This window comes from Chrysemys picta, chromosome 12 (assembly GCF_011386835.1).
Source record: "Chrysemys picta bellii isolate R12L10 chromosome 12, ASM1138683v2, whole genome shotgun sequence".
Taxonomy (NCBI): Eukaryota; Metazoa; Chordata; order Testudines; family Emydidae; genus Chrysemys; species Chrysemys picta.
The window spans coordinates 3,049,288-3,074,422 of NC_088802.1; the positions used below are offsets into that span (position 1 = coordinate 3,049,288).

At 59.9% G+C, this 25,135-nt stretch overlaps 3 protein-coding genes across 5 annotated transcripts; 2 read left to right on the plus strand and 1 right to left on the minus strand.

Moving 5' to 3' along the window:
- Nucleotides 1-1,783: 1,783 nt before the first annotated feature.
- Nucleotides 1,784-5,499, plus strand: LOC101939815 (sperm acrosome membrane-associated protein 4-like). The gene is made up of 3 exons (XM_008177940.4): nt 1,784-2,052; nt 4,000-4,113; nt 4,254-5,499. Exons 1-3 carry the CDS (start codon nt 1,821-1,823, stop codon nt 4,460-4,462), a joined length of 555 nt encoding a protein of 184 aa, XP_008176162.2. The 5' UTR covers nt 1,784-1,820; the 3' UTR covers nt 4,463-5,499.
- A 3,116-nt stretch (nt 5,500-8,615) lies between these two features.
- On the minus strand, nt 8,616-12,395 carry LY6G6F (lymphocyte antigen 6 family member G6F). 2 transcript variants are annotated; one of them, XM_065563108.1, is made up of 7 exons: nt 12,188-12,395; nt 11,688-11,984; nt 11,081-11,356; nt 10,435-10,576; nt 9,961-9,998; nt 9,697-9,761; nt 8,616-8,913 (listed from the first exon to the last, which is right to left on the minus strand). In XM_065563108.1, the coding sequence occupies exons 1-7, from the start codon at nt 12,240-12,242 to the stop codon at nt 8,767-8,769; spliced, it is 1,020 nt and encodes a 339-aa protein (XP_065419180.1). In that variant the 5' UTR covers nt 12,243-12,395; the 3' UTR covers nt 8,616-8,766. The 2 variants fall into 2 exon arrangements, with proteins under 2 accessions (XP_065419180.1, XP_065419179.1); XM_065563107.1 differs by having other exon boundaries at nt 8,616-8,916; nt 12,188-12,394.
- A 1,131-nt stretch (nt 12,396-13,526) lies between these two features.
- On the plus strand, nt 13,527-25,095 carry ABHD16A (abhydrolase domain containing 16A, phospholipase). Of its 2 annotated transcripts, none has more exons than XM_065563101.1 (20): nt 13,527-13,763; nt 15,211-15,357; nt 15,873-15,939; nt 16,447-16,533; nt 16,783-16,868; nt 17,362-17,435; nt 17,583-17,687; nt 18,424-18,538; nt 18,814-18,915; nt 19,779-19,842; nt 20,528-20,577; nt 20,730-20,853; nt 21,049-21,153; nt 22,585-22,648; nt 23,239-23,295; nt 23,539-23,601; nt 23,694-23,770; nt 23,865-23,963; nt 24,203-24,249; nt 24,803-25,095. In XM_065563101.1, the coding sequence occupies exons 1-20, from the start codon at nt 13,641-13,643 to the stop codon at nt 24,884-24,886; spliced, it is 1,740 nt and encodes a 579-aa protein (XP_065419173.1). In that variant the 5' UTR covers nt 13,527-13,640; the 3' UTR covers nt 24,887-25,095. The 2 variants fall into 2 exon arrangements, with proteins under 2 accessions (XP_065419173.1, XP_065419174.1); XM_065563102.1 differs by having other exon boundaries at nt 13,529-13,763; nt 15,301-15,357.
- Nucleotides 25,096-25,135: the final 40 nt, after the last annotated feature.

Consider the following 25,135-nt stretch of genomic DNA (forward strand, 5'->3'; position numbering starts at 1 on the left):
TCCCGACCCGCAGCCCCCTGGTATCCCCCCAGTTCTGCCGGTGCCCCTCACTCCCGACCCGCAGCCCCTGCTAGCCCAGCCCTGCCCCCCCCAGCTCTACCGGTGCCCCTCACTCCCGACCCGCAGCCCCTGCTAGCCCAGCCCTGCCCCGCAGCTCTGCCGGTGCCCCTCACTCCCGACCCGGAGCCCCCTGTGCAATGGGGGGGCCCCAGGCTCCCAGCCCCGCTCTGCCTCACTGGGGGTCTGGCTTCACCTGGGGCTTTGAGCACCCGGCCCCAAGCCTGGATCCCCGACTCTGAGACTGGATCCCCCCCAGTCCTGAGCCCAGCTCCTCTCCCCAAGCCAGCTCCCCCCCACGCCCCAGCCCCATCAGACCCCCGGCCTCAGGCACTGGGGGAGGCGTCTCCAGGATGGAGAGGCTCCGCCCCGCCCGCCATATTGTCATGGTGATGATGTCCCCGGTGTTGCCGTGGAGACGGCCGGCCACCCCCATGTTGTCGTCGTGGCAATGCTGCCAGGTGCCTTATCACCCGCATGGAGTTCCATGACCTAAGACCTCTGCGGACCTGCGACCTCGTGAGTGTCGCCATGGTGTCAACCTGGCTATGATGAGCACCATGCAATTGCCATAGTGATGACCTCATGCGACCCATAACCTCCTTGACCTAATGTAACCTGTGACCCCATTTGGCCTTTGAACTCTTTGGCTATGTGACCTCTGACCCCCTGGGGGTTGCCATGGCTGTGACCCCATGTGGCTGATCACCCCCTTGAGCTGACCTCCCATGACCTATGACCTCCTTGGCATTGCCATGGTGCTGACACCGTGTGTCCCATGATGCCTTGTGTTTCATCAGGGCGGGGACCTCACCCACCTCCTGACCTCTCACACGGTGCCCATGATGATGTCATCATGGCTGTGACCTCACGGGAGGGTCCGGCTCCTCCCACGTGTGACATCATGGCTTCGCCTCACCCACTGCCCACCTCCCCGCCCCCATGCTTCAGCCACTAGCCCCCAGGCCCCTCCAGGAGCTGGGGAGAGAACCCAGGAGTCCTGGCTCCCAGTTCCCCCCCCCCAACCACTAGACCTCCCCTCCTGGGTCTCTGATGTTGTGTCTGTTGTCAGTGTGGGTGTGTTTCTCTATTTGTTTACCTATTTATCCCTGTTTGTGTCTTTGTACCTTTAACTCTGTGTGTGTGCATGTGTGTGTAGCTGGGTTGTAGCTGGGGCATGTGTGTGTGTGGCTGGGGGTGTATGTGTGTGTGCATAGCTGGGGTGTAGCTGAGAGGTGTGTGTATGTGTAGCTGGGGGGGTATCTAGCTGTGTGTGTGTGTGTGTAGCTGGGTGGGTGGGTGTGGCTGGAAATGTATGTGTCTGTGTGTAGCTAGGGTGTTTGTGTGTGTGTGTAGCTGGGTAGTAGCTGGGATGGGTGTAGCTGCCGTGGGTGTATGTGTCTGTTTGTAGCTAGGGTGTTTGTGTGTAGCTGGTGTGTGTGTATCTGTGTAGGTGGGTGGGTGTGGCTGGGGTGTATGTTTCTGTGTGTAGCTAGGGTGTTTGTGTGTGTGTAGCTGGGCTGTAGCTGGTGTGTGTGTGTGTGTAGCTGGTGTGTGTGTGTGTGTAGCTAGGGTGTGTGTGTGTAGCTGGTGGGTTTAGTTGGCATTTAGACGGGTCGTGTGTGTGTGTAACTGGAGGGGTGTGGCTGGCTGGTGTGTGTGTAGCTGTGTTGTGTTTGTGTGTGTTTACACCTAGTCTCCTTGCATTCCCATCTCTCTCTGAGTCACTAACCGGCTGCTTATTTTTATACCCTTTGGCGATCATGTGTCCTGCCCCCCTCTGCAGCTGTCCCTGGCACCAAACCCCTGCCACACCCACCCCGTGTGTGTGTGTGTGTGTTTGTGCCAATGTGTATATATATAACGGCACAGATCACAACCAGACTGACTCTCCTCCGACCGCCCAGCCCAAGGACTGTCTGATCTTCCACCCCTCGACGACCATGGGCAAAGTCCTCCTTCTGTGCCTGGCCGCGCTGAGCTTTGTCGGGATCGGTAAGCCCCAGCCCTACCCCACACAAATCCCCCCCCCAACTCCCTCTCCTCCCCTAGGAAAATCTCCCCCTTCCCTCTGTCTTTGCCAGGTTCCCTTCCGAGCCCTGGGGGAGAATTTTGCCACTCAACAAACCAAATTGGGGGGGGGGGCAGGAAAGTGGCTCTGAACAGTGCAGTTTGGAAGTGGGGGGGGGCTCCTCCCCTTTGAGCCTGTGGTTCAACTCCCTCAGTGCCCCCCCCCCCCAGCCATGGGGCTCAGAGGGGCTCACGGGTTTTAGGGATTACACCTCCGCTCTCTGGCTGCAAATTGGCGAAGATTCACCCCACCGCTGCCACCAATCTGGAGCTGGGAGTAGCCCATCCCCATGACTTTCCTGCTAGCTCCCAAGTCTGCCCACTTCCCAGCCCCCCTCGTCAGCAGATGGTCCCCCAAACTCATGGCTTTTCTTGAGGCCCCAGGATATAGGCAGAACCCTCCCCCTACACGCACACTTGCATTTTCTGTGGGAAACTGCACCCCCTATTTTCTATTGCCCCCTAATTTTCCCCCCAGGTCGTGCCCCACCCAACAGACTCACCCGCAACCCTGATTAAACCTGCCTTTAAAAATTGTTCCACCCGCCCAGTTGTTGCACTCCCAGGAGAGGGACTTTAGTAGGATGGGGGGGCAGGCTGGGAGCCAGGACTCCTGGGTTCTCTCCCTGGCTCTGGGAGCAGAGTGGGATCTAGTGGTTAGAGCAGCGGGGCTGGAAGCCACGACTCCGGGGTTCTTTCCCTGGCTCTGGGAGGGGCATGGGGTCTAGTGATTAGAGCGGGGGGGCTGGGAGCCTGGACTCCTGGGTTCTCTCCCCGGCTCTAGCAGTGGGTTGGGGTGTAGTGGTTAGACCGGGCAGGGAAGCCAGGACTCCTGGGTTCTTTTCCAGCAGACAATTCCCTTTCTTCAACCTACAGTTTGGAAATAGGGCGGGGGGGGGGGGCTGTTTTCCTGCTTCCTCACCAGTCCAGGGCACACACCAAGCTCTGCTCGGGTCGCCCACCCCTGCCATTTCCCCTCCAAGGGGGCAGCTGGGAGATCTCTTGTCCTCGGCCCGGGCTCAGGAGCTGGGGGGACCCAGAGCCCAGCGAGCAAGGGAATTTCTGTGCAGCGGACACACACCAGCAGGGACACACACCCGCCTGACACACGGGAAAGGCATTTGGATTTGGTTTGGCCTTGAGTCCAATTTTCCAGGCTTGGTTGTTTTTCCCGTGGTTTGAAATCTCGCTTGCCAAAACACACCCAGCTTTTCACGGGTGTGTTTTGTGTGCTGTTGTGTTGTGTGTGTGCCTGGCTTTGTGTTGTGTGTGCTGCACTGGTTCTTTGTGGCACGTCCCCATGGGTTTGTGTATGTGTCGTCGTGTTTGGCGTGCCTGTGTTTGTGCCTCATTTGTATTTGTGTGCTTTTGTGTTTTGTTTGTGCTGGTGGGGTTTTGTGGGCCCATGTTTGTATTATGTGGGTGTGTCCTTCTTGGCGTGTTTTTGCGGGTGTCTGTGGTTGGTTTACAGCTGTGTATTTTGTGTGTTTGTGTCATGTTTCGGATGGCTGTTGAGTGAACCTGTGTCGCTTCCAATGTGCACACACACCTCGCTTTGTAAGGCTAGCCCTGTGTTTGTGTGGTGTGCAGCATTGTGCTTGGGTATTGTCTGTGTCTATACAACTGTGTTGTTGTGCATCTCAGTGTTTTTGTGTAACTCCTGTGTGTTGGGTGAAAATAATTGGAGTACTCATATCAGGATGCGTGTGAATTCCAGAATTGAGCTGTTTTTACAGGGGCAGGGCTAAATATAAAACTGTTGTTATCTATCCCACCGCTGCCACCAATGCTAGTAAATCTGATCATTGCACCCTCCCCAATAGCCCCAAAAGGAGATAGACTTGGTCTCATCCTTTCTCGCTCTGTTCCCAGGAGCAGCCCTGCAGTGCCTGAAATGCGACTTCACCGTATTTGGCATCCCCTGCCACACCACCACCGTCACCTGCAAGGACGACCAGCTCTGCGCTATCATCCGGGGCCGTGCAGGTAACACCCCTTCCTCCTCGCCAGCTCCCTCTTCCAGTTCCTCATCCTCTCTCCTCTTCCGTTTCTCTCGTGTCCCCTCGTTCTCTGGCCCTCTGCATTTCTCTCTGTCTCATTCCCTCTTTCTCGCTCTCTCCCCACAGCCGGCCACAAGCTGATCATGAAGAAGAACTGCGTTGACAAGGGGAAATGCCACACCAACGACACCTCGTCCTTCGCGGGCATCACCTACAGCACCTCCTACGAGTGCTGCGAGGGCGAATTCTGCAACTCGGCCGCGGGCGCCGGGGCCCAGCTCTCCCTGGCCGCAGGGCTGGCCATGCTGGGGGCCTGGCTCGCCCGGGGCCTCTAATCCCTGCTCTAGAAGCCGGGAGAGAAGAGGAAATAATTTCTGTTGGGGGGCAAAAAAAATCCATCTGACCTTGCCTTTAAATAGCCCTGCCCCTTTTCTTCTTAAAGGGGCACTTGTTAGCCAGAGGTGAGACCCAATCTTTGGCCTTTTCTTGGTCGTCTTAAATCATTATAACCTGGGGACGAAGGGGAAAGACCCTCGGGGTCTGTCCGGAGAAGGAAAATATATCCCCCATTCTTTCGTGGTGGCCCCCTGAACTTTTTCACTCGTTCATTCTGTTTCTTTTTGTCAAGTCTCACTCTCGGTCTGATAAGCTACCCATTGCTGCAGTCTCCAGCCTCCAAACCCGCCCCAGCTGGCATGCTGCCATTTTTATGTAACCCCGCCCCCCCGCAAAAAAAATCCAAGGCGAGCAGCTGAATTTCCCACCTGTCCCTGCCGGCTCCCGATGACACAGGACTGTCAATGAGGGAGCCGCAGCCTGTGGACAAATGTACCTTTAAGAATGGGGCGCTGCGGCACCGTCCCCTGCCTTGAGCCCCCTCGCTGCAGCTGCCAATGCCCCATTGGTGGCAGCGGTGGGATCTGCGGGGGCTGCAGCTGGGGTCAGATGCCCTGGCTCCAGCTGTCCAGGCCTCTGTATTCCTCCCTCTGCCTTCCCCCCCTCATGCTCACTGGCACTACAGACATCTGGTGCCAGATATTCACTGCCTTCCGCACCGGCCCCGCCGGCACCTGGGGGCAGCACTTCTGCTCGCCAGCCTTGCCCACACCTGGCCCCACATCTTCGCCTGGCTGCAGGGCTGGCATCGGGGCAATGATCACCTGGAGGGTGCTCGGGGGAGGACTCTGCTTTTCATCCCAATGCCGACAGAGGTTGGGCAGGGGCTAGAAGGGGCCAGGAGCGTTGTATTGCCCCCACACAACGGCACAGCAGCTTGGTGCTGCCCCCTGCTGGCGCGGGCAGGATCAGCGCCTCGGCTTCCTCTGCTCATGTTCTCCTGAAATGTGTCCAGAATAAATCTTGTCTCGGCTCCGATCGCCCAGCAGTTGTGACTTTCTTCCTCCCTCCCTCCCGACCCGCAGCCCCTGCTAGCCCAGCCCTGCCCCCCCCCAGCTCTGCCGGTGCCCCTCACTCCTGACCCGCAGCCCCTGCCAGCCCAGCCCTCCCCTCCCTCCCCCCAGCCCTGCCGGTGCCCCTCATTCCCGACCCGCAGTCCCTGCTAACCCAGCCCTGCCCCCCACAGCTCTGCCGGTGCCCCTCACTCCCGACCCGCAGCCCCTGCCAGTCCAGCCCTGCCCCCCCCCCCAGCTCTGCCGGTGCCCCTCACTCCCGACCCGCAGCCCCTGCCAGCCCAGCCCTGCCCCCCCAGCTCTACCGGTGCCCCTCACTCCCGACCCGCAGCCCCTGCTACCCCAGCCCTGGGCTCCCCCCATTCCCAGCTCTCTGAAATGCCCTGTGGGTTGGAGCTGAGACACACAAGGCCTGTGGCTGGGGCATGACTCAGAGCTCTGTTGTTGTGGTGTTCGCACTGGGCGTATGTGCGGGTGATCAGAAATTCCCCGTGCTGCACACGGAGTTAGCGCCCAGAGCCGGGCGTGAGCAGACAGGCTGGGAGCTCGGCAGCAGGTGGGGCTGGGTGCTGGGGGGTGAGATTGTGGAGCCGGGCGCAGTGACGCAGTGTGCCTGTGTACCGGTGAATTTGTGCTGTGTGTGCTGTGAAATTGTGGACCAGGACACAGTGCGGTTGTGTTGTGTGTGGTGTGTATTTGTTCTCCTGAAACGCGTCCAGAATAAATCCTGTCTCGGCTCCGATCGCCAGCAGTTGTGACTTTGTTCCCAAACCGCAGCCCCCTGGCGGCGCGTGGGGGGCAGGGCACAGTGCAGGTGTGTGGGGGGGGGGTGCACAGGGTGTGCGTGCGGAGCAGGGCACGGTGCGGCTGTGTTGTGTGGCCGCGTCTGTCACAGGTGGGGCTGGGGTTTTGTGTGGGTGTCATTGGGTGTAGTAGTGTAAGTGTGTGTGTAATTGTGTTGTGTGTAGCTGGGTTTCTGTGTTGGTTTTGCTGCATAGTTATAGGTGTGGGGGGGTTGTTTTATTGTGTATATGTGCATTTCTGTGTGTGTTTGTGATTCTCTGTGTGTGTGACTATGTTGTTGTGTGTAACTTTGTGTCTGTGTGATTGTGTTGTGTGTTTCTGTCTTGCTCTCGGTGTAGCTACTTTTCTGTATGTCTGTTTTATTGTGGGTGTATGATTGTGTTATTGTGGGGGGTTCTCTGTCAGTGTGTGTGGTGTGTGATTGTGTTATTGTGGGGGGTTCTCTGTCAGTGTGTGTGGTGTGTGATTGTGTTATTGGGGGGTTCTCTGTCAGTGTGTGTGATGTGTGATTGCGTTATTGGGAGAGCTGTGTGTGTGTGTGTGATTGTGATTGTGGCAGTTCTGTCCCCCAGGGATCTGTACTGGCCCCAGTCCTATTTAACATATTCATAAACGATCTGGAAAAAGGGGTAAACAGAGAGGCCAAAATTTGCAGACGATACAAAACCACTCAAGATAGTTCAGTCCCAGGCAGACTGCGAAGAGCTACAAAAGGATCTCACAAAACTGGGTGACTGGGCAACCAAATGGCAGATGAAATTCAGTGTTGATAAATGCAAAGTAATGCACACTGGAAAACACAATCCCAACTAGACATATACAATGACGGGGTCTAAATGAGTTGTTCCCACTCAAGAAAGATCCTGGAGTCACTGTGGAGAGTTCTCTGAACTCATCCACTCAATGCGCAGCGGGGTCAAAGAAGCAGAACAGCATGTTGGGAATCATCAAGAAAGGGAGAGCGAATAAGACAGAAAATATCATGTTGCCGCTATATAAACGCATGGGATGCCCACACCTTGAACACTGCGTGCAGATGTGGTCGCCCCAGCTCAACAAAGATCGATTGGAATTGGAAAAGGTTCAGAAAAGGGCAACAAAACTGCTGAGGGGTGTGGAACGGCTGCCGTATGAGGAGAGATGAATGAGATTGGAACTTTACAGCTTGGAAAACAGATGACTAAGGGGGATAAGCTAGAGGTTTATAAAATCATGCCTGGTGTGGAGAAAGTGAATAAGGAAGTGTTATTTACTTCTTCTCATCACACAAAAACTAGGGGCCACCAAATGAAATGACTAGGCAGCAGGTTTAAAACAAACACAAGAAAGTATTTTTTCACGCAACACACTGTTAACCTGTGGAACTCCTTGTCAGAGGATGTTGTGGAGGCTAAGACTATAATGGGGTTCAAAAGGGAGCTAGATCAATTCCTGGAGGATAGGTCCATCAATGGCTATTAGCCAGGCTGGGCAGGGATGGTGGCCCCAGCCTCTGTTTGCCAGAAGCTGGGAATGGGTGACAGGGGCTGGATCACTTGATGATTCCCTGTTCTGTTCATTCCCTCTGGGGCACCTGGCATTGGCCATTGTTGGTAGACAGGATACTGGGCTGGATAGACCATTGGTCTGACCCAGTCTGGCCGTTCTTATGTCCTCTGTGTGTGTGTTTGTGTTATTGTGTGTGGGGGGGGTTATGTGTGTGTGTGTTTGTTTGATTGTGGGGGGTTCTCTGTGGTTGTGATTGTGTTATGAGTTTTGTGTGTGTGTGTGTCTGGTTTTCTGTGTGTGCGACTATGTTATTGTGTCTGTGTCTGTTCCTGTGCGTGTGTGTCTGTGAGGATTATGTTGTTGTGTGTGTGTGTGTGTGACTGTTATTATGTCTGGTTTTCTGTGTGTGTGTGCATGGTTGTGTATGTGTGTGATTGTGTCTGACTCTTGTTCTGTGTGTATGTGCATGCGTGGTTGTGTGTGTGTGGATCTGTGTGATTGTGCCTGAGTCTAGGTCTGTGTGTGTCTGTGATTGTGATTGTGTTATTGTGTCTGATTTTCGGCGTGTGTGTGTGCATAGTTGTGCGTGTGTGTGTATGAGATTACGTCTGAGTCTGTGCGTGCGGTTGTGGTTGGGTGGCTGTGTGTGTGTGGTTTTGGTAGGGAGTGTGCGTGCATGTGGTTGTGTGCGTGCATTTGTGATCGCGTCTGCTTCTGTTTGTGCGGTTGTGGTTGGATGTATGTGGTTGTGTGTTCTCTCTCTCAGCCCCACACTCCCATCACAAACTCTGCTCCATTCTCCTTTATTCTCCACTCCAAACCCCCCCAAACCGCCCAGTCCCCATCTGTCACCCCAGCCCCCATGGGGCGGGGAAGGCGGAGGGCCGGACGTCTGGGTTCCTCTTCCAGCTCTTCCCCTTGGAAAGCCCCTGGTGGCCTCAGGGAGCCTCCGACCCGCCCTGTGGGGGGCGCTGGGTGTTGACACGCGGCTCGGCCCCGCCCGGACCCCGACACAGAGCTCGAGGGGCGGGGGTCGCTCCACAGGGGTTGACGGGGCCATCATGGCTGGACAAGATCAGTGCCCCCTGCTGGGATGACAGGAGCCCACAGACACCCCTGAAACGGGGCTGGCTCAGGGGGTGGGGAATGGGGCAGGGGTCTGTCCCCTCTAGGGGGCGCTGGCTCCCATCCGGCCCCAGGGCAGGGACTGGCTGGCTCAGGGGGCGGGGAATGGGGCAGGGGCCTGTCCCCTCTAGGGGACACCGGCTCCCATCCTGCCCCAGGCCAGAGACTGGCTGGCTCAGGGGGGCGGGGAATGGGGCAAGGGTCTGTCCCCTCTAGGGGGCGCTGGCTCCCATCTGGCCCCAGGGCAGGGACTGGCTGGCTCAGGGGGGCGGGGAATGGGGTAGGGGCCTGTCCCCTCTAGGGGGCGCCGGCTCCCATCCCGCCCCAGGGCAGGGACTGGCTGGCTCAGGGGACAGGGAATGGGGCAGGGGTCTGTCCCCTCTAGGGGGGGGCGGCTCCCATCCGGCCCCAGGGCAGGGACTGGCTGGCTCGGGGGGCGGGGAATGGGGCAGGGGCCTGTCCCCTCTAGGGGACACCGGCTCCCATCCTGCCCCAGGCCAGAGACTGGCTGGCTCAGGGGGGCGGGGAATGGGGCAGGGGTCTGTCCCCTCTAGGAGGCGCCGGCTCCCATCCGGCCCCAGGGCAGGGACTGGCTGGCTCAGGGGGGTGGGGAATGGGGCAGGGGCTTGTCCCCTCTAGGGGGCGCCAGCTCCCATCCGTCCCCTGGGCAGGGACTGGCTGGCTATGGGGGGCAGGGAATGGGGCACAGGGCCTGTCCCCCCCAGGGGGCGCCGGCTCCCCACCTGCGTGTCCCAGCCCAGCCCCACGTTCTCATACAGCTGCGCCTGGGATTTGGGTCCGGGAGGGTCTGGAATAAGAGACAGGAGAGAAACCGCATGAGAATTGATGGGAGCTCCTGGGGTTGGGGGGAGAGAAATCCCTTCTCCCCCAGGCCCTTGAATGAAGGCAGACACAGCCCTGCCCCCCACCCCACAATGGGGTAGGGGCGAAGGCTGGCTGCTGCCCCTAGCCCCAGCGGCCCCACAGATCCGTAGTGGGGCACCTACCTGGCTGGGTGTTGGCGGGAAGGTCGTCCAGGTGTGACCTGCAGAGAGAGAATTGGGGAACGAGTGAGTGGGGGCCTCCCTACTGAGCTTCAGGGATGGGACCCAGGGGTCCTGGTGCCCAGCCCCCCCCCCTCTAATCACTGGACCCCACTCCCCTCCCAGAGCCGGGGCGAGAACTCAGGAGTCCTGGCTCCCAGCCCCCCCTGCTCTAACCACTAGCCCCCGCTCCCCTCCCAGAGCCGGAGAGAGAACCCAGGAGTCCTGGCTCCCAGCCCCCCCTGCTCTAACCACTAGCCCCCACTCCCCTCCCAGAGCCGGGGCGAGAACTCAGGAGTCCTGGCTCCCAGCCCCCCTGCTCTAACCACTAGCCCCCGCTCCCCTCCCAGAGCCGGAGAGAGAACCCAGGAGTCCTGGCTCCCAGCCCCCCTGCTCTAACCCATCAGACCCCACTCCCCGCTCCCCACCAGTACTTACCTCCGGTCCAGCTGCCCCCGCCTCCACAGCGCCGCCCCCAAGGCAAGGAGGAGCAGGAACTCCAGCGCTGCGCACACGGCCAGGGGGATCCAGGCGGAGCTACAGGCGGGTCCCCCCATGTTGGGGGCAGGGGGGTCCTTCCCTGCTCCCATCGCCCGGGAAAAACACAAGGGGTGAGTGAGGAACAGAACCCCGGAGTCCTGGCTCCCAGCCCCCCCTGCTCTAACCACGAGACCCCACTCCCCTCCCAAAGCTGGGGAGAAAACCCAGGAGTCCTGGCTCCCAGCCCCCCCGCTCTAACCTACCAGACCCCACTCCCCTCCCAGAGCCGGGGAGAGAACCCAGGAATCCTGGCTCCCAGCCCCCCCTGCTCTAACCTACCAGACCCCACTCCCCTCCCAGAGCTGGGGAGAGAACCCAGGAATCCTGGCTCCCAGCCCCCCCTGCTCTAACCTACCAGACCCCACTCCCCTCCCAGAGCCGGGGAGAGAACCCAGGAATCCTGGCTCCCAGCCCCCCCTGCTCTAACCTACCAGACCCCACTCCCCTCCCAGAGCTGGGGAGAGAACCCAGGAGTCCTGGCTCCCAGCCCCCCCCTCCCCCACTCCCTACCCAGAGAACCCCAGTGTCCTGGCCCCATCCCTACCGGCGAGGTTGAAGGTGACCTGCAGGCCGTTCACCTCACACTTGACCCGTTTTTTCTTCTTCCTGGCCCCCTGGTCGCTCGTGTTCCAGCAGGCCTGGAGCAGCGCCGCCCGCGAGCCCGAGAAGACGAGGTGCCGGCCCTGCCCGTCGCTGTCCTGCGCCCGCTGCCCGTCGACCCGCCATGTCACCGCCGGCAGCGCCTGCCGGTCCAAGATCGCGCAGGAGAACTGGTGGCAGGTCATGTTGGTGTGGCCGGTCGTCAGCGCCATCTGGGTCCCTGCAGGGACAGTTAGGCAATGGGGTGGGGAATGGGGCAGGGGCCTGTCCCCTCTCGGGGGTGCCGGCTCCCATCCAGCCCCAGGACGGGGACTGGCTGGCTCAGGGAGGTGGGAATGGGGCAGGGGCCTGTCCCCTCTCGGGGGTGCCGGCTCCCATCCAGCCCCAGGACGGGGACTGGCTGGCTCAGGGGGGTGGGAATGGGGCAGGGGCCTGTCCCCTCTAGGGGGTGCCGGCTCCCATCCGGCCCCAGGACGGGGACTGGCTGGCTCAGGGGGGTGGGAATGGGGCACAGGGCCTATCCCCTCTAGGGGGCGCCAGCCGCGACCCACCTGTGACAACATTCAGGTGGTAGGTGTTGCGGGTGGCTCCCTGCACCGAACACCAGTAGGTCCCCGTGTCCCCGTCCTCGGCCCCCCGCAGGTACAGGGAGTGGTTGCGGAACACGGAGAGCCGCTCCCTGGCCTCCGTCTCCTTCTGGGCCTGACCCGCCGCGCCCCGGAATAATGGCACTGACGAGGACCCAGGAACACCAGCATTGTAGGACCACGTCACCTCTTCCGTGCCCGGGAGAGACTCGACCAGGCCGCAAGGGAGCTCCCGGTCCTGCCCCTTCTGGACGTAGGCATCTGCGGGGAGGGGGATTCACAGGGGTTAGATTTCCTGTCACTGAGATGCCACTGACTCTGGGGTGGGGCAGCTATTTACACAGGGACCCCTCACCGGGCGCTGAGATGCAGCCACCTCTGGGGTGGGGCGGCTGTTTATACAGGGACCCCTCTCCCGGCCCTGTGATGCAGTCTGGGGTGGCCAATAAAAAGCAGGTTTTTACCTTCCTCTCTGGTGAGTTGCAGCTGGAGAAGGAGTAAGATCCAGATGGGGGTCATGATGCCCCGAATGCCGGGGTCCTTCTGTGGGGCACCACCTTGGCACTCTATCTCCAAGACCCAAGGAGGAAGAGACCGAAATAGAGCCGGACGTAGCTGTCTCCGGAGTGACTTGGGGGTTTGGTGGCCGGCTTATCAGGGACGTACAGCAGCAGCGTAGGAGTGGGAAGGGGGCGTGAGAGAGAGGGAAAGGGGAGTGGTGTGATCCACCCCAGAGATGGCTGCATCTCAGCGCCGGGGGAGAGAATCCCTGTATAAACAGCTGCCCCACCCCAGAGACGGTCGCACGTCAGCGCGGCAAAACGTCCACCGTGAACCCTCTTTGGAGCTAGAAAATTGGTGTGACTTCAATATGGTGCCACCGATATGGCTGCCATGTTCCGGAGATTTCCGCCTGCCGACACCAAAATGGCCACCACATCCTGAACCCAAAGCTATTGAGTGGGCATGAGCCCAACAGAGCAACACCAACATGGCCACCAGATCTCAAGAGACGCCAACCTGGCTTCGCTCCAATATGGTGACATCAACATGGCCGCCCACGTCCCCACCGAAGAGATGCTGAGTTGGCAGGAGACCCATAACGGCCAACGCATCCCAGAGAAACTAACTTGGCGTAACCCCAATATGGCGATACCAACATGGCCGACACATCCCAGAGATGCCATCTTGGCCTAACTCCAATACGATGGCTCCTAAAGGGCCAGCACCTCCCAGAGACGCCATCTTGGCATAGCTCCAGTGTGGCAATACCAAGATGGCCGCCACATCATCGGCTCAGAGACGCCAAGTTGGCATGAGACCAATGGCCGACACATCCCAAAGACGCCATCTTGGTATAGCTCCAACATGGCGATACCAACATGGCCGCCGCATCCCCCAACTCAGAGCCGCCAAGTTGGCATGAGACCAATACAGCCGCTCTAAAATGGCCACTGTGTCCCCACCCCAGCGGCCAGTTGACGCCACCTCCAAAACGGCTGCCAGGCCCCCATCCAGTTGGCGTGACCCCTGCCCGCCATCCCCCTATGCTGGCACCAAAATGGCTGCCCAGAGTTGGTATTACTCCCAACATGGCCGCTGCGTCCCCACCCTGGAGGTGCCAGGCTGGTGCGACCCAGGCCGTAGTCGTGGCAACACCCCCTTTCGTCCCCCACCACAGGACTAAATTTGAGGGGGAGAGGGAAGGGGGAAATGGACGCCTGTCCCTTTAAGAGCGGGGGGAGGGGGGACGAGAAAACGGCCGCTTGTCCCTTTAAGATCCGTCTCCCAGAGGGAAGCGTTCTGAAATCCCCTGGTTAAGTCTGTCCGCCGCGGGCTCCTGTAGAGAACCCGGAAGTGGAGTTAATCCCCCCGCCCCCCTCGTCCACCCGGCCCCCGGCTTTGGTCCGGGCCAAGATGGCGAAGCTGCTGAGCTGTGTGCTGGGGCCGCGGCTGTACCGGGTCTATCGGGACCGGGGGCCGGCCAGGCCCTCCCGAGACGGGGATGAGGCAGCCGAGGGGGCCCAGGATGGTTCTTGGGTGAGTCCGCCTCCTCTCCCCGCGGGAGACAATGGTATCGCCCGGGCTCCCGTTATCTCTATGGGGGCCTGGGAAAGACCATGGCGGGGAAAGGGGGCAGCTCCCCATTGTCCATCATGGAATGTTCTGAGCCCCAGGATCTTGATATCCCCTCTGGGCGATACCATAATGGAACATGAGGGGGGGTTGGTCTTCTGGGCTGCTCCCCGTTATCCAGCATGGTATCCCCAGGGGATTGGTACCCCTCCCTTGGGAGAGACCATTGTAGCACAAGGAGCGGGGTGAGCTGAACCCCTTTCCTTTCCATTCTGCAATATGGTATTGACAGGCACCCCCTTTTGGGGGAGACCATTGTAGGAAATTGGGGGGGTCACAAAGAGTTGGACCTTCCCCCCCATTATCCAATGGTATCGTCCAAACCCCGTGGCTATTGATACTCCCTTGGAAAAACCATTGTAGGACATGGGGGGGTGCCACGCTCTTTCACTTGATATGGTAGCTGCTAGCCTTTGAGGTAATGATGTTTTCACCCACTCAGGAGAGACCACTCAGTAGGAAGATGGGTGTACAGGGCCTCTCCTAGGCTCTAGTGTATTGATATCCCAACAGGTCAGTCCACTGTGTATGGTACTTGAAGAAATCCAGTTCCCCCCATTATCCGGCATGGTATCTTCCAGACCTTAGGGTATTAATATCCACCTGGGACAGACTATTATAGGAAATGGGGGGAGGAGAGTACCAAGGGGGCATCTTACCCCTTTCCGCTATCTGATATCTCCCAGCCCCCCAAACATAAATATCCCCCTTACCTTGACTCCCATTCTCACCCTGTTGCCATCCCCCAGCAGTTGGCGTGACTCCTGTGTGTGGCCTTGCTCAAAATGGCCACCATGATGCCATCCCCCAGAGGTGCCAGGTTGGCGTGACTCCCGTGTGATGTAAAAAAAAATGGCTGCCATGGCCCCATCCCTGAGGCCCAAGTTGGCCTGACTGCAAAACGCTGTCACCAAAATGGCTGCTGTGTGTCCACCGCAGAGGCACGAGGTTGGCCCAGTTCCAGCATGGCGTCACCAAAATGGCTGACATACCCCCACCGTGCCAGGTTGGCGTTACTCCAAAATGGCTACTGCTGCTGCTTCCCCCTCCCTGAGCCGCCATGTTGGCGTGCCTCCAGTATGGCCGCCGCCTTGTCGCTCAGGAGGCATTGGGTTGGCATGACCCCCCCCCCCATGTGACCTCACCAAAATGGTCACCATGTCCTTCGATGGGTGGTCCAGGTTGGCGTGGTGTTGCTGCCTCTCTCGCCCCCATGGGTCCCACATTGACTGATTCCAGCCCTGTGGTACATGCCCCCTCTCCCAACCCGTAACACCCTGTTGGCTCCTTGGTGGCAGGATGGGGATCTGTCTGGGTTTTCCCCCATCTAACTTGGAGGCTTAACTCCCAGTTTCCCCCATGCCCTGCCGGTCACCCGAACCTCCAGGGGCTCAAAGGGACCCCCAGGGTGCTTGAAATGACGTGGGGTCTCTCCCACCAGGAGTCGTACTACCAGCCGCGGACGCTGGAGAAACATGCTGACAGCATCCTGGCCTTGGTGAGTCCCCCTGCGCCTTCGGGGCTGGGTCATTCAGTGGAACCCAGGCGTCCTGGCTCCCAGCCCCCGCGGTAACAACTAGACCCCACTCCCTGCACTCCCCACCCCCCCGGGTCCCTCTCACTCCTCCATAACCTGCCCCAGAGGGAAGCAATGACTCACTTCGTGCAGCGAAAACATGTTTGTCTCTAATCCCGTCCCACGGGTCCTGGCTGGGTTAGATACTCCAGCCCTGCGGCTGCCTGCAGGCCCTGCCCTGAGGTGAGCCCCAACCCGCTCCCTGCAACAACTGGGATAGAACCCAGGAGTCCTGGCTCCCAGCCCCCCGCTCTAACCACTACACCCCACACCCCTGCTGGAGCTGGGATAGAGCCCAGGAGTTCTGGCTCACAGCCCCCCTGCTTTAACCACTACACCCCACATCCCTGCTGGAGCTGGGGATAGAACCCAGGTATCCTGGGGGTGGGTTTTGTTGGCTGTATCATCCTACCGACCCTCTCTTCTGTTCCTTGCAGGCGTCAGTGCTTTGGTCTATTTCCTATTACACTTCCCCCCTGGCTATGTTCTACTTGTACCGAAAAGGTAAGGGGTGCTGCGCTGCCAGGTGTGGGGCTGGCGGGGGTCAGCCAGGGGCACTCTCCCCGGCTGTCAGGGCTGGCCCCAGGGCAGTGCTAGGGGGTGCTGTGCTGCTGGGAACCGGGCTGGGGGTTTCAGCCGGGGGCGCTCTCCTCTGGCCCTTGCTCAATTCCCAATTGTGCCTGCCTTAAACATCCCACCCTGCAGTTATCTTCATAGCTGTGATTTCCCCTTCACTTCCTGTCCCAAATGGAGTTATGTCGTTGGGCTACTGCCAGACCCCGCCCCATAGCTGGCTGCATCTCACGCCAAGTGAGCCATCTCAGTGCAGCGTTACATGCGGCTGTTCCCCAGCTGCCCCACCCCAGAGGTGGTTGCATCTCAGTGCTGGGCAAGCCGTCCCTGTGCAGTGTTATGTGCAGTCATTCCCCAGCTGCATCACTCCAGGCTGATTTCCTCCCTGGGGGCCCAGCTTGGGTGCCCACTGAACCCTGGCTCTCAACCCCCCCGCAGGATACCTGACCCTGTCGAAGGTGGTTCCTTTCTCGCACTACGCTGGGACCATGCTGCTCCTTTTGGCCGGGGTCGCCTGCCTGAGAGGTGAGGAGTGGGGGCTGGTGGTTAGAGTGGGGGGGAGGGGGCTGGGAGCCAGGACTCCTGGGTTCTCTCCCTGGCTCTGAGAGGGGAGTGGGGTCTAGTGGGTTAGAGCAGGTGGGGGCTGTAGCCTGGACTCCTGAGTTCTCTCCCCGGCTGTGGGAGGGGAGTGGGGGCTAGCAGTTAGATCGCGGGGTCTGGGAGCCAGGATTCCTGGATATGCCAGACGTCTCTAATTCCGTGTCTCTGTTGCAGGCATCGGGCGCTGGACCAACCCCCAGTACATCCAGTTCATCACCATCCTGGAAGATAGCCACCGCCTCGGCACCCCAGAAATCAAGGTGAAGGGGGTGGGGGGGGGACCCCGACCTCTCCCTCTCCCTACGACCGGGGGAAAACAATGCAGCCCTCCTCCCATAGTCTCCCATGATGCTCAGGGGCCAGCCCTGCCTATATCTCCCACGATGCCTTGCTGCCCCTTCCCCCGGTGCCGTTTCCCATCTCCCATGGTGCCTGTGGCTTCCCTCGGTGCCAGCCCGTTTCCCAGGATGCTGGTGGCCCAGCCCCTCAGCGTTGTGCCTCCCATGGTGCTCGGTTCCCCTCCCTTGCCACACTGGGGTTGAACTCACCTGCCGGAGCAGCCCCCGGCCAGCAGGGGATGCCGACATGCTGCTCACTCTGCCATGGGGGTGGGGGGCTGGAATGACCCATTCTAGCCGGGGGGGGAGGGGAGGGGCGGGGAGTCTCCACACACCCCTCCGTCGCTCTCTCTAGGTTCGTCTCACCCTCCTTCCTTTCCCTCTCTCTCTCTCTCTCTCTCTCTCCGTGCTGCAGAAGAAACTCGCCAGCTACAACTTCGACTTCAGGAGCTGGCCCGTGGACTTCCGCTGGGACGAGGTCACTAGCCGGTGGGTGCAGAGAGAGAGCCCAGGAGTCCTGGCTCCCATCCTCCCCGCTCTAACCACTATCCCCCACTCCCCTCCCAGAGCCGGGAGAGAACCCAGGCGTCCTGGCTCCCGGCCCCCGCTGTAAGCCCCTTGTTTGCTGCCCTGCAGGTCAGACTCCCGGGGCGTCTCGCTGATGCAGCCGGAGCCCAAACATCGGAGCGCGGCCAACGGCTTCCTCCATGCCATCAAGAAGCTGCCCTGCCAGATCGCCAGGTAAGCTCTGCCCCCTGGCACTCAGGGGAGGGGCTTAGCTGGATTCTGGGTTCCCATTGGCTGGAAGGAGGGGTGCAGAATGCTTGGAGGGGTTCCTAGAAGCCGGGGAGACCCAAAGCATTATGGGAGTCATGGCGTCAGCACCAGGGCATCATGGGAGATGTGGGAGGGCAGAGAGGACTCCTTGGTGCTGATTGGCCAGACGGGATGGGAGGAACTGGAACATTAGGAGCATCTCCTGGATGCTGATTGGTCAGCCAGTGGAGGGGGAGGTGGCTTTGGAATGTTGATGGAGGGGTCCTGTCTGCTGATTGGCCACAGGGATAGGAGGGCACGGGGGTTCTGGAATGCTGAGAGGGAAGGATGCTGATTGGCGGAGGGCTGGTGAGTGGGGCTTGGAATGCTGAGGGGATCCTGGCTACTGATTGGCTAGGGGTCCAACCCCGCGGCTTCTGGCTGGGGGAGGGGGTGGAATCCTGCCTTCTGATTGGCTGGAGTGCCTCTTGCTGCCTATTGGCTGAGGGTAAGTGGGACATGGGACCTGTGGATCCCAGATGCTGATTGGCTGGGGAGGGACAATCATGTGATTTTCATCCCTGACCATAAATGGATCTCCTGGATGGTGGGGGGCAGATCTCATGGATGTGGGGGGGAGGGAGGCAGGGTGGATTGTCTTCCAAGGGAGGGGCAGGGGAACAGCGCCATCCCCACCTACCGCCTCCCTCTGCCCCCCCAGCTACATCGTGGCGCACACGTTCGGGCGCAGGATGCTGTATCCCGGCTCCGTCTACCTGCTGCAGAAAGCCGTCATGCCCATGCTGCTGCAGGGCCAGGCCCGCCTGGTGGAGGAGGTGAGTCCAGGAGGTACAGGATGCGGCTGGGGAGAGAACCCAGGAGTCCTGGCTCCCAGCCTCCCCCCCCCCCCCCCCCGCTCTAACCCACTAGGCCCCACTCACTTCCCCAAGCTGGGGAGAGAACCCAGGAGTCCTGGCTCCCAGCCCCCCCCACCCCCAGCCCCCCCGCTCTAACCCACTAGGCCCCACTCCCCTCCCCAAGCTGAGGAGAGAACCCAGGAGTCCTGGGTTTCCTGTTTAACCCCGCACCAATCTCTCCCCCGGCGGCCCAGTACAATGGGAAACGAGCCAAGCTGTTAGCCTGCGATGGCAACGAGATTGACACGATGTTTGTGGACCGTCGGGAAAGCTCCGAGCCCCACGGCAAGAAACTGGTGAGCATTTCTCCACTTGGCGGCAGGGGCTCGGTCCAGCCGGGACGTGGGTCGCGCTGACGGGGTGGGGGTCTGGATCCGGAAAGCAGGGACTCTGGGGGGACAAATCCACGGCCCAGGCACTCCCCATGACGAAGGGGCGAACCCCGTCCTGGTAGCGGGGCGGATCGAGCGGGAGGTGGCGCAGTGCCGGGCAGATGGCTGATGGTATAAAGTGCCAATAATTCATAACGAAAGAGCCGATCACAGGGCAATCGGGGCCCCGTGGGCTGGAGGCAGCGCCAGCCGCTTGGCGCCGGCCAGTGAGGATTGGGGGGCCCCCACTTGGCACTGGCCAGGGGCGTTCGGGGGCCTCTCCCTCAGTGTAACGGTTTCCTGCCTCCCGGACGACAGTGTCCGTAGCAGCTCTGTTCCCAGCGCTGCCTCCTCGGTGCGTAAGGACACAATGCCCAGCTGGGGTCCAAATTTGACCAGGCTGAGCCACCTCACCCACCCCAAGGGAGGGGCCCGGCTTCGCGCTGCGCTCATAATGCCCCCTCCTGCCAACCAGGAGGGTGGGGGAACAACTTGAAAACAGTCCCCTGGCCAAGGACAGGACTCCCTGCGCTGGCCTGAAATGGAACTGAAGCCACGGAGTATTTTAATACATAGGGGCAACTTCCTCCCCACCAAAATGCAGCTGACTCTGGGGCGGAGCGGCTGGAGAACAGCCGCATGGCGATGCTGCAGCAACTTACGATGGGTCCTGGGGGGGGGGGGGGGGAGATCCTGTATCTGATTTTAGGGAGGCCGAATGGATGTGCCCAAGTTGGGGTTCAGCCGGGACCCTCATTGTCCCCTCTGTGTCCCCCACCCACCCCCAGGTGATCTGCTGCGAAGGCAACGCTGGATTCTATGAGGTCGGCTGCCTGCCCACCCCCCTGGATGGTATGATCCAGCATCACTGGGGATCTTCCCCCCTTTCCACTTGGGTAGGATCCGATCCCTTTGGCAGGAGTGGGGCACAGCTCTGCTTGGACCAATCAACTTCTATGCATCGGGGTGGGGGGGAGGCACTGCTTTTGGACCAAGCTACCTGCTCTGGATGGGGGTGGAGACTGGGGTGGGGGGGTGTCTCCCTTTGGATTAGCCCATTCCTGTGCTTTGGGATAGAGGGTTGGCTTTTGGACTCATCCATTTTTTTGTATGTGGGGCGACAGGTTAGGGCAGCCCCATTTGGGCCAATCCACTTTTCCTTGGGATGGTCCTAGTTGGACTAACCCATATCACTGTGCAGGATGGGGGTGCAGGAATCAGGTAACCTTTCTTTGGCCCAATCCATTTCTCTGCGTGGGATAGGGGTTCATTGGGAAGGATCCATTTCTATTTGGGGAGGGGGTTGGGGCTGCCACCCTTCTGTCTGCCCTAGGGCACTCCAGTTTGGGGGGCACAGGTTGTCCTAAACTGCAGGATACCAGGGGGTGAGTTGTGCCCCCCCATACTCAGCAGTGGAACTGCCCATCAGCTCCCCACACTTTGTTGCAACCGATGATCTCTCTGGCATCTGCCCAGTGGGTTCTGTCCATGCTGCGCTTGGCCCCACGTTAACCCCCTCCCTGCTTCTCCCTCCCAGCCGGCTACTCGGTGCTCGGATGGAACCACCCCGGCTTCGCTGGCAGCACGGTGAGTCTGGGGGTCCCCAGAGCTGGGGAGAGAACCCAGGAGTCCTGGCTCCCAGCCCCACCCCGTTCTAACCACCTGACCCCACTCCCCTCCCAGAGCTGGGGAGAGAACCCAGGAGTCCGGTCTCCCAACCCCCCCGCTCTCCCCCGCAGGGCGTCCCCCTGCCGCAGAACGAGGCCAACGCCATGGACGTGGTGATGCAATACGCCATCCACCGCCTGGGCTTCCCGCCCGAGGACATTGTGCTGTACGCTTGGTCCATCGGGGGCTTTACAGGTACCGGGGGGGCCGGGGAGGGGGGGGAGGAACCATGGGGCTGGGTTGGGGAGGGAGGGACCATATACGAGGGGAGAGTCAGAAGTGGGGACACATCCAAGCCCTGCTCCAGGCGGGTGTCTGTGTTTGAGCGTATGGGGGGGGGGGGGGCTGATCTAGCCCCCACCCACCCTGCTGACATCCTCTCTCCTGCAGCCACATGGGCGGCGATGTCGTACCCGGACATCAGCGCCCTGGTGCTGGATGCCTCCTTCGACGACCTGGTACCCCTGGCGCTCAAGGTCATGCCAGAGAGCTGCAGTAAGTGACCCCCCCCCCCCCCCCCCTTCTGCCCACATGGTTCAGCCCTTCCCCCTCCTCACACCGCCCACGTGGTTTGGCCCCTTGCCTCAAACACATGGACTAGTCTGAGAATCCAGCGGCCTATCCCATCTCATAAGTCTCCCACTTTCCGATCCCCCAGCAGGTCATATGACCCCACCCAGCCACTCAGAATTCCCCTCTGAGCCGTGACATTCTGGAGTGTCCCATGTGTGGCGGCGGTAGGGGTGGGCAAACCCAATTGGCTGCGAAAACGGAGGAAGCTTTCATTATCAGGTGGCAGGCGGGGGTTAGCGTCCTCTCCCTGAGAGGTTCCATTAGCCATTTGTGCGGGGGATTAATTTCCTCCCCTTGTGGAAAATGGGTCAGTCCACTGTGAATACAACCGTCCCTGTTGCAACCAGTGTTCTGTCCTGCACCTGCAGCGAGACATTGACCGGGCTGGGTTGCCAGAGATCAGCTCCCAGCCTCTGGCTGCATCTATCGCTCGTTAGTGCCGAGCCGCTTTTAACCTAACGATCGTTGTTTACGGTCTAGAGGCAACCTACAGTCACTGTTGCAACTGATGTTCTGTATCACACCTGCCTGGTGGCACGATGTGGGGCTAGATTGCTCTGATCTCTCCAGCAGGTAGGGTGGCCTAGTGGATAGAGCGTTGTACTCTGGGACCTGGGGTTTCTTTCCGGCTCTCGCTGGCCTGCTGGGTGATGTCACCATTCTGTGACTCTGTTTCCCTATCTGTAAAATGGAGCTGATGGGACTGGCCTCCTTCATAAAGCTCTTTGAGATCCTGGAAATGCACTGTGTGAGACCTCCTGGTCTGTATCGCCCTGCCGCAAGTTAGCTAGCGCTTGTACCGTATCGCCGTTGCAACCGATGTTCTATATGGCACCTGTCTGGAGGCAGATCAGTGCCAGTCAGCTGGATCGATTTGATCTCTTACTCTTCGGAACCCTGTCGCAGCTCACGTTCGGTGCCCCACCGCAGCTGTTTAGGTCCCTCTGAGCTCTCTTCACACCTTGGAAACTGAGGCAGAAGGGACCATGGTGGTCATCTGGTCTGGCCTCCTGCGTAACCCGGCCTGGAGAACGCTGCTGAATTAATTCCTGGTTGAAGTTTTAGAGGGAAATGTTCTTGGCTGAATCTAGCTAAAAAATTAAAATTAAAAAATTAAACACTGTTGCAACTAATGTTCTATGTGGCACCTATCTGGAAGCGGAGTCTGGCCATAGCTGGGTAGATAGGTTTCCGAGGAACGAGCAGGATTGAAGCTATTTATTAAGCATGGTGTTGACGAAACACCCCCGGGTGTTTCGGAAACCCCCCTGGGTGTTTCTGCAGCTAGGTCATACTTGACTCTCCACGATTTTGTTTTTGAGTTCTAATTCCTCTGAAACCTGCATGTCCTAGGAGGGCTGGTCACCAGGACGGTGAGGCAATACCTGAACTTGAACAACGGCGAGCAGCTTTGCAGGTAAAAAGGGAAACTGAGGCGCGGACGGCTGGGGGAAGTTGAGACCTGACGAATGTCGGGTTCGCAGGGTGGCGCTCTGCAGGCGTTCGGCTCAGAAAAACCCAGCCCCGGACAACGGGGTGTGGTTGTGAACCTCCATCTGAAGCCAAATCTCTGGACCCAGCCCTGCTCAACTCCGGGCCTTACTGATAACCTGTGGAACTGCCTGCCACATTATTTCATGCATATTCGTGGCTAAATCCTTTCTTCCCCAATCCCTCCAAACTCTTGTCCTCGTATCCTGTGGCAGCTGGCTCCATAGCCCAATAATGAAGTCTAAGTCTCTCCCTCTATCCTGGCCTCTGGTATCAAGTGGCAGGTTGATCAGGACAATATCATGGGGTGGGGAGTTCCGCAGGTTAACGGTATCCCTTCTTGAACCTAGCCACAATCTTGGCCCTCAGGATTAAGCCTCGGGACTACTTGCCACTGGTGAAATATCTCATCTTGGACGGGTGGAGGACGGGGGGTTGTTAATTCACTATCTCACCCACCCCACCCGGTCATGTGGCCTCGCTTAGCGGTTTATTTCTATTTCTTTGTTTCCCAAGATACCAGGGGCCAGTGTTGCTGGTCAGAAGAACGAAGGATGAAATTATCACCACCACGTGAGTAAAAGTCGGGGAGGGATGTGGGGGTCTAGTGGTTAGAGTGGGAGGAGACGGCGGCGGGAGCCAGGACTCCTGGGTTCCATCCCCAGCACAGGGAGGGAAGTGGGGTCTAGTGGGTTTGGGGAAGTGGATTCTGCAGTTCTAGTGTGCCATATAAAGAATTCAGAGAACCGTCAAACTCATGTCAGTGAAGAGTCTGGAAAATACCCTTAACTCTGCCCCCCTGTTGGTGTGCCTTAGGGTCCCAGAAGATATCATGTCAAACAGGGGGAATGACCTGCTGCTGAAACTCCTCCAGCACCGGTGAGTTGGGGGAGCCCAGGGCTGGGACCGCAGGGGGAGTGAGGGACACCACCGGAGCACTGCGTGTCTAACCCCCCCTCCCCCCGTTCCAGGTACCCCAAGGTGATGGCCGAGGAGGGGGCGCGAGTCGTTCGGGAATGGCTAGAAGCTTCCAGCGCCGTGGAGGAAGGTAAATGCTCTAACCACCAGCCCCCACTCCCCTCCTAGAGCTGGGGAGAGAACCCAGGCGTCCAGCCCCGCTCTAACCGGCCCCCTCCCCGCAGCCTCGGTGTACAGCTCCTATGAGGTGGACGAGGACTGGTGCCTGTCGGTGCTGAGCTCCTACCAGGCCGAGCGCGGCGGCCACTTCCCCTGGAGCGTAGGTGAGTGTGGGGCGGCAGCGAGGGCGGCCAATGGGATGCCGGGGCCGCAGCTCGGACCAATCAGCTCGGCATGGGCGGGAGGATCGCTGGGCTGAGAACCGGCCAGCGCAGGTGCTGGGGATCAGCCCGTGGGGGGGTTTCCACCCAGGGGGTGGCTGGGAGGCGAGGGGGGGTTTGGAGGGGAATCGGGCGGGGGGGTTGGTCTCTTCCTGACTTTTGACCTTTCGCCTTCCCCACAGGGGAGGACATGACGCCCGAGGGGCGACGGCAGCTGGCCCTGTTCCTGGTGAGTGGACCCCGATAGCCCCTCCCTCCCAGCGGTGGGGGTGAGCGTGAGGCCAGGAGCCAGGACGCCTGGGTTCTATCCCCGGCTCCGGGAGGGGAGTGGGGGTTAGTGCTTAGAGCAGGGGGGGGGGCTTGGAGCCAGGACGCCTGGGTTCTCTCCTGGCTCTGGGAAAGGAGTGGGGGTTAGTGGTTAGAGCAGAGGGGGGGCTTGGAGCCAGGATGCCTGGGTTCTCTCCTGGCTCTGGGAAGGGAGTGGGGGTTAGTGGTTAGAGCAGAGGGGGGGGGCTTGGAGCCAGGACGCCTGGGTTCTATCCCCGGCTCCGGGAGGGGAGTGGGGGTTAGTGGTTAGAGCGGGGGGGGGGGGGGGGCTTGGAGCCAGGACGCCTGGGTCCTCTTCTGGCTCTGGGAAGGGAGTGGGGGTTAGTGGTTAGAGCAGAGGGGGGGCTTGGAGCCAGGACGCCTCGGTTCTCTCCCCGGCTAGTGGCTACAGCAGGGGCTGGAGCATCCCTCCCTGCCCCCCATCACTGATTCCCTCCCTCTTCTCTGCCCTACAGGCCCGGAAGCACCTGCGGAACTTCGAGGCAACACACTGCACCCCACTGCCCCCCCCAGCCTTCCGTTTGCCCTGGCACTTGTAGCCGGGGAGCCCCCCCCCCCCCCCGTCATGCCCATCGATTGCACTGACACACACACACCCCGTTGGTCTGTTTTATATGGAGCCGGGTGCCCCCCTCCCTGCTGTGTGTGAGCCCCCCCGCCCGCCGCACGCTGTAAATCCGCCCCCAGCCCCAAACCTGGGGGGCCCCCCGAGCTGGAGAAATTAACAGTAAAGAAGGTATTTTTTGTACTTCGAGTCTGTCTGTCTGCGGCGATGCAGCCAGCTCTGG

Bases quoted from the DNA above. Each gene is read 5' to 3' on its own strand.
- LOC101939815 (XM_008177940.4), top strand. From the start codon at position 1,821: ATGTGTCCTGCCCCCCTCTGCAGCTGTCCCTGGCACCAAACCCCTGCC. The intron at 2,053-3,999 runs GTAAGCCCCAGC...CTCTGTTCCCAG, and splicing joins GCTGAGCTTTGTCGGGATCG to GAGCAGCCCTGCAGTGCCTG. The intron at 4,114-4,253 runs GTAACACCCCTT...CTCTCCCCACAG, and splicing joins TATCATCCGGGGCCGTGCAG to CCGGCCACAAGCTGATCATG.
- LY6G6F (XM_065563107.1), bottom strand. From the start codon at position 12,242: ATGACCCCCATCTGGATCTTACTCCTTCTCCAGCTGCAACTCACCAGA. The intron at 10,577-11,080 runs GTAGGGATGGGG...CGATGGGAGCAG, and splicing joins GGTCACCTTCAACCTCGCCG to GGAAGGACCCCCCTGCCCCC. The intron at 9,762-9,960 runs GTAGGTGCCCCA...CTCTTATTCCAG, and splicing joins TCCCGCCAACACCCAGCCAG to ACCCTCCCGGACCCAAATCC.
- ABHD16A (XM_065563101.1), top strand. From the start codon at position 13,641: ATGGCGAAGCTGCTGAGCTGTGTGCTGGGGCCGCGGCTGTACCGGGTC. The intron at 20,854-21,048 runs GTACCGGGGGGG...TCTCTCCTGCAG, and splicing joins GTCCATCGGGGGCTTTACAG to CCACATGGGCGGCGATGTCG. The intron at 23,296-23,538 runs GTGAGTAAAAGT...GGTGTGCCTTAG, and splicing joins GATGAAATTATCACCACCAC to GGTCCCAGAAGATATCATGT.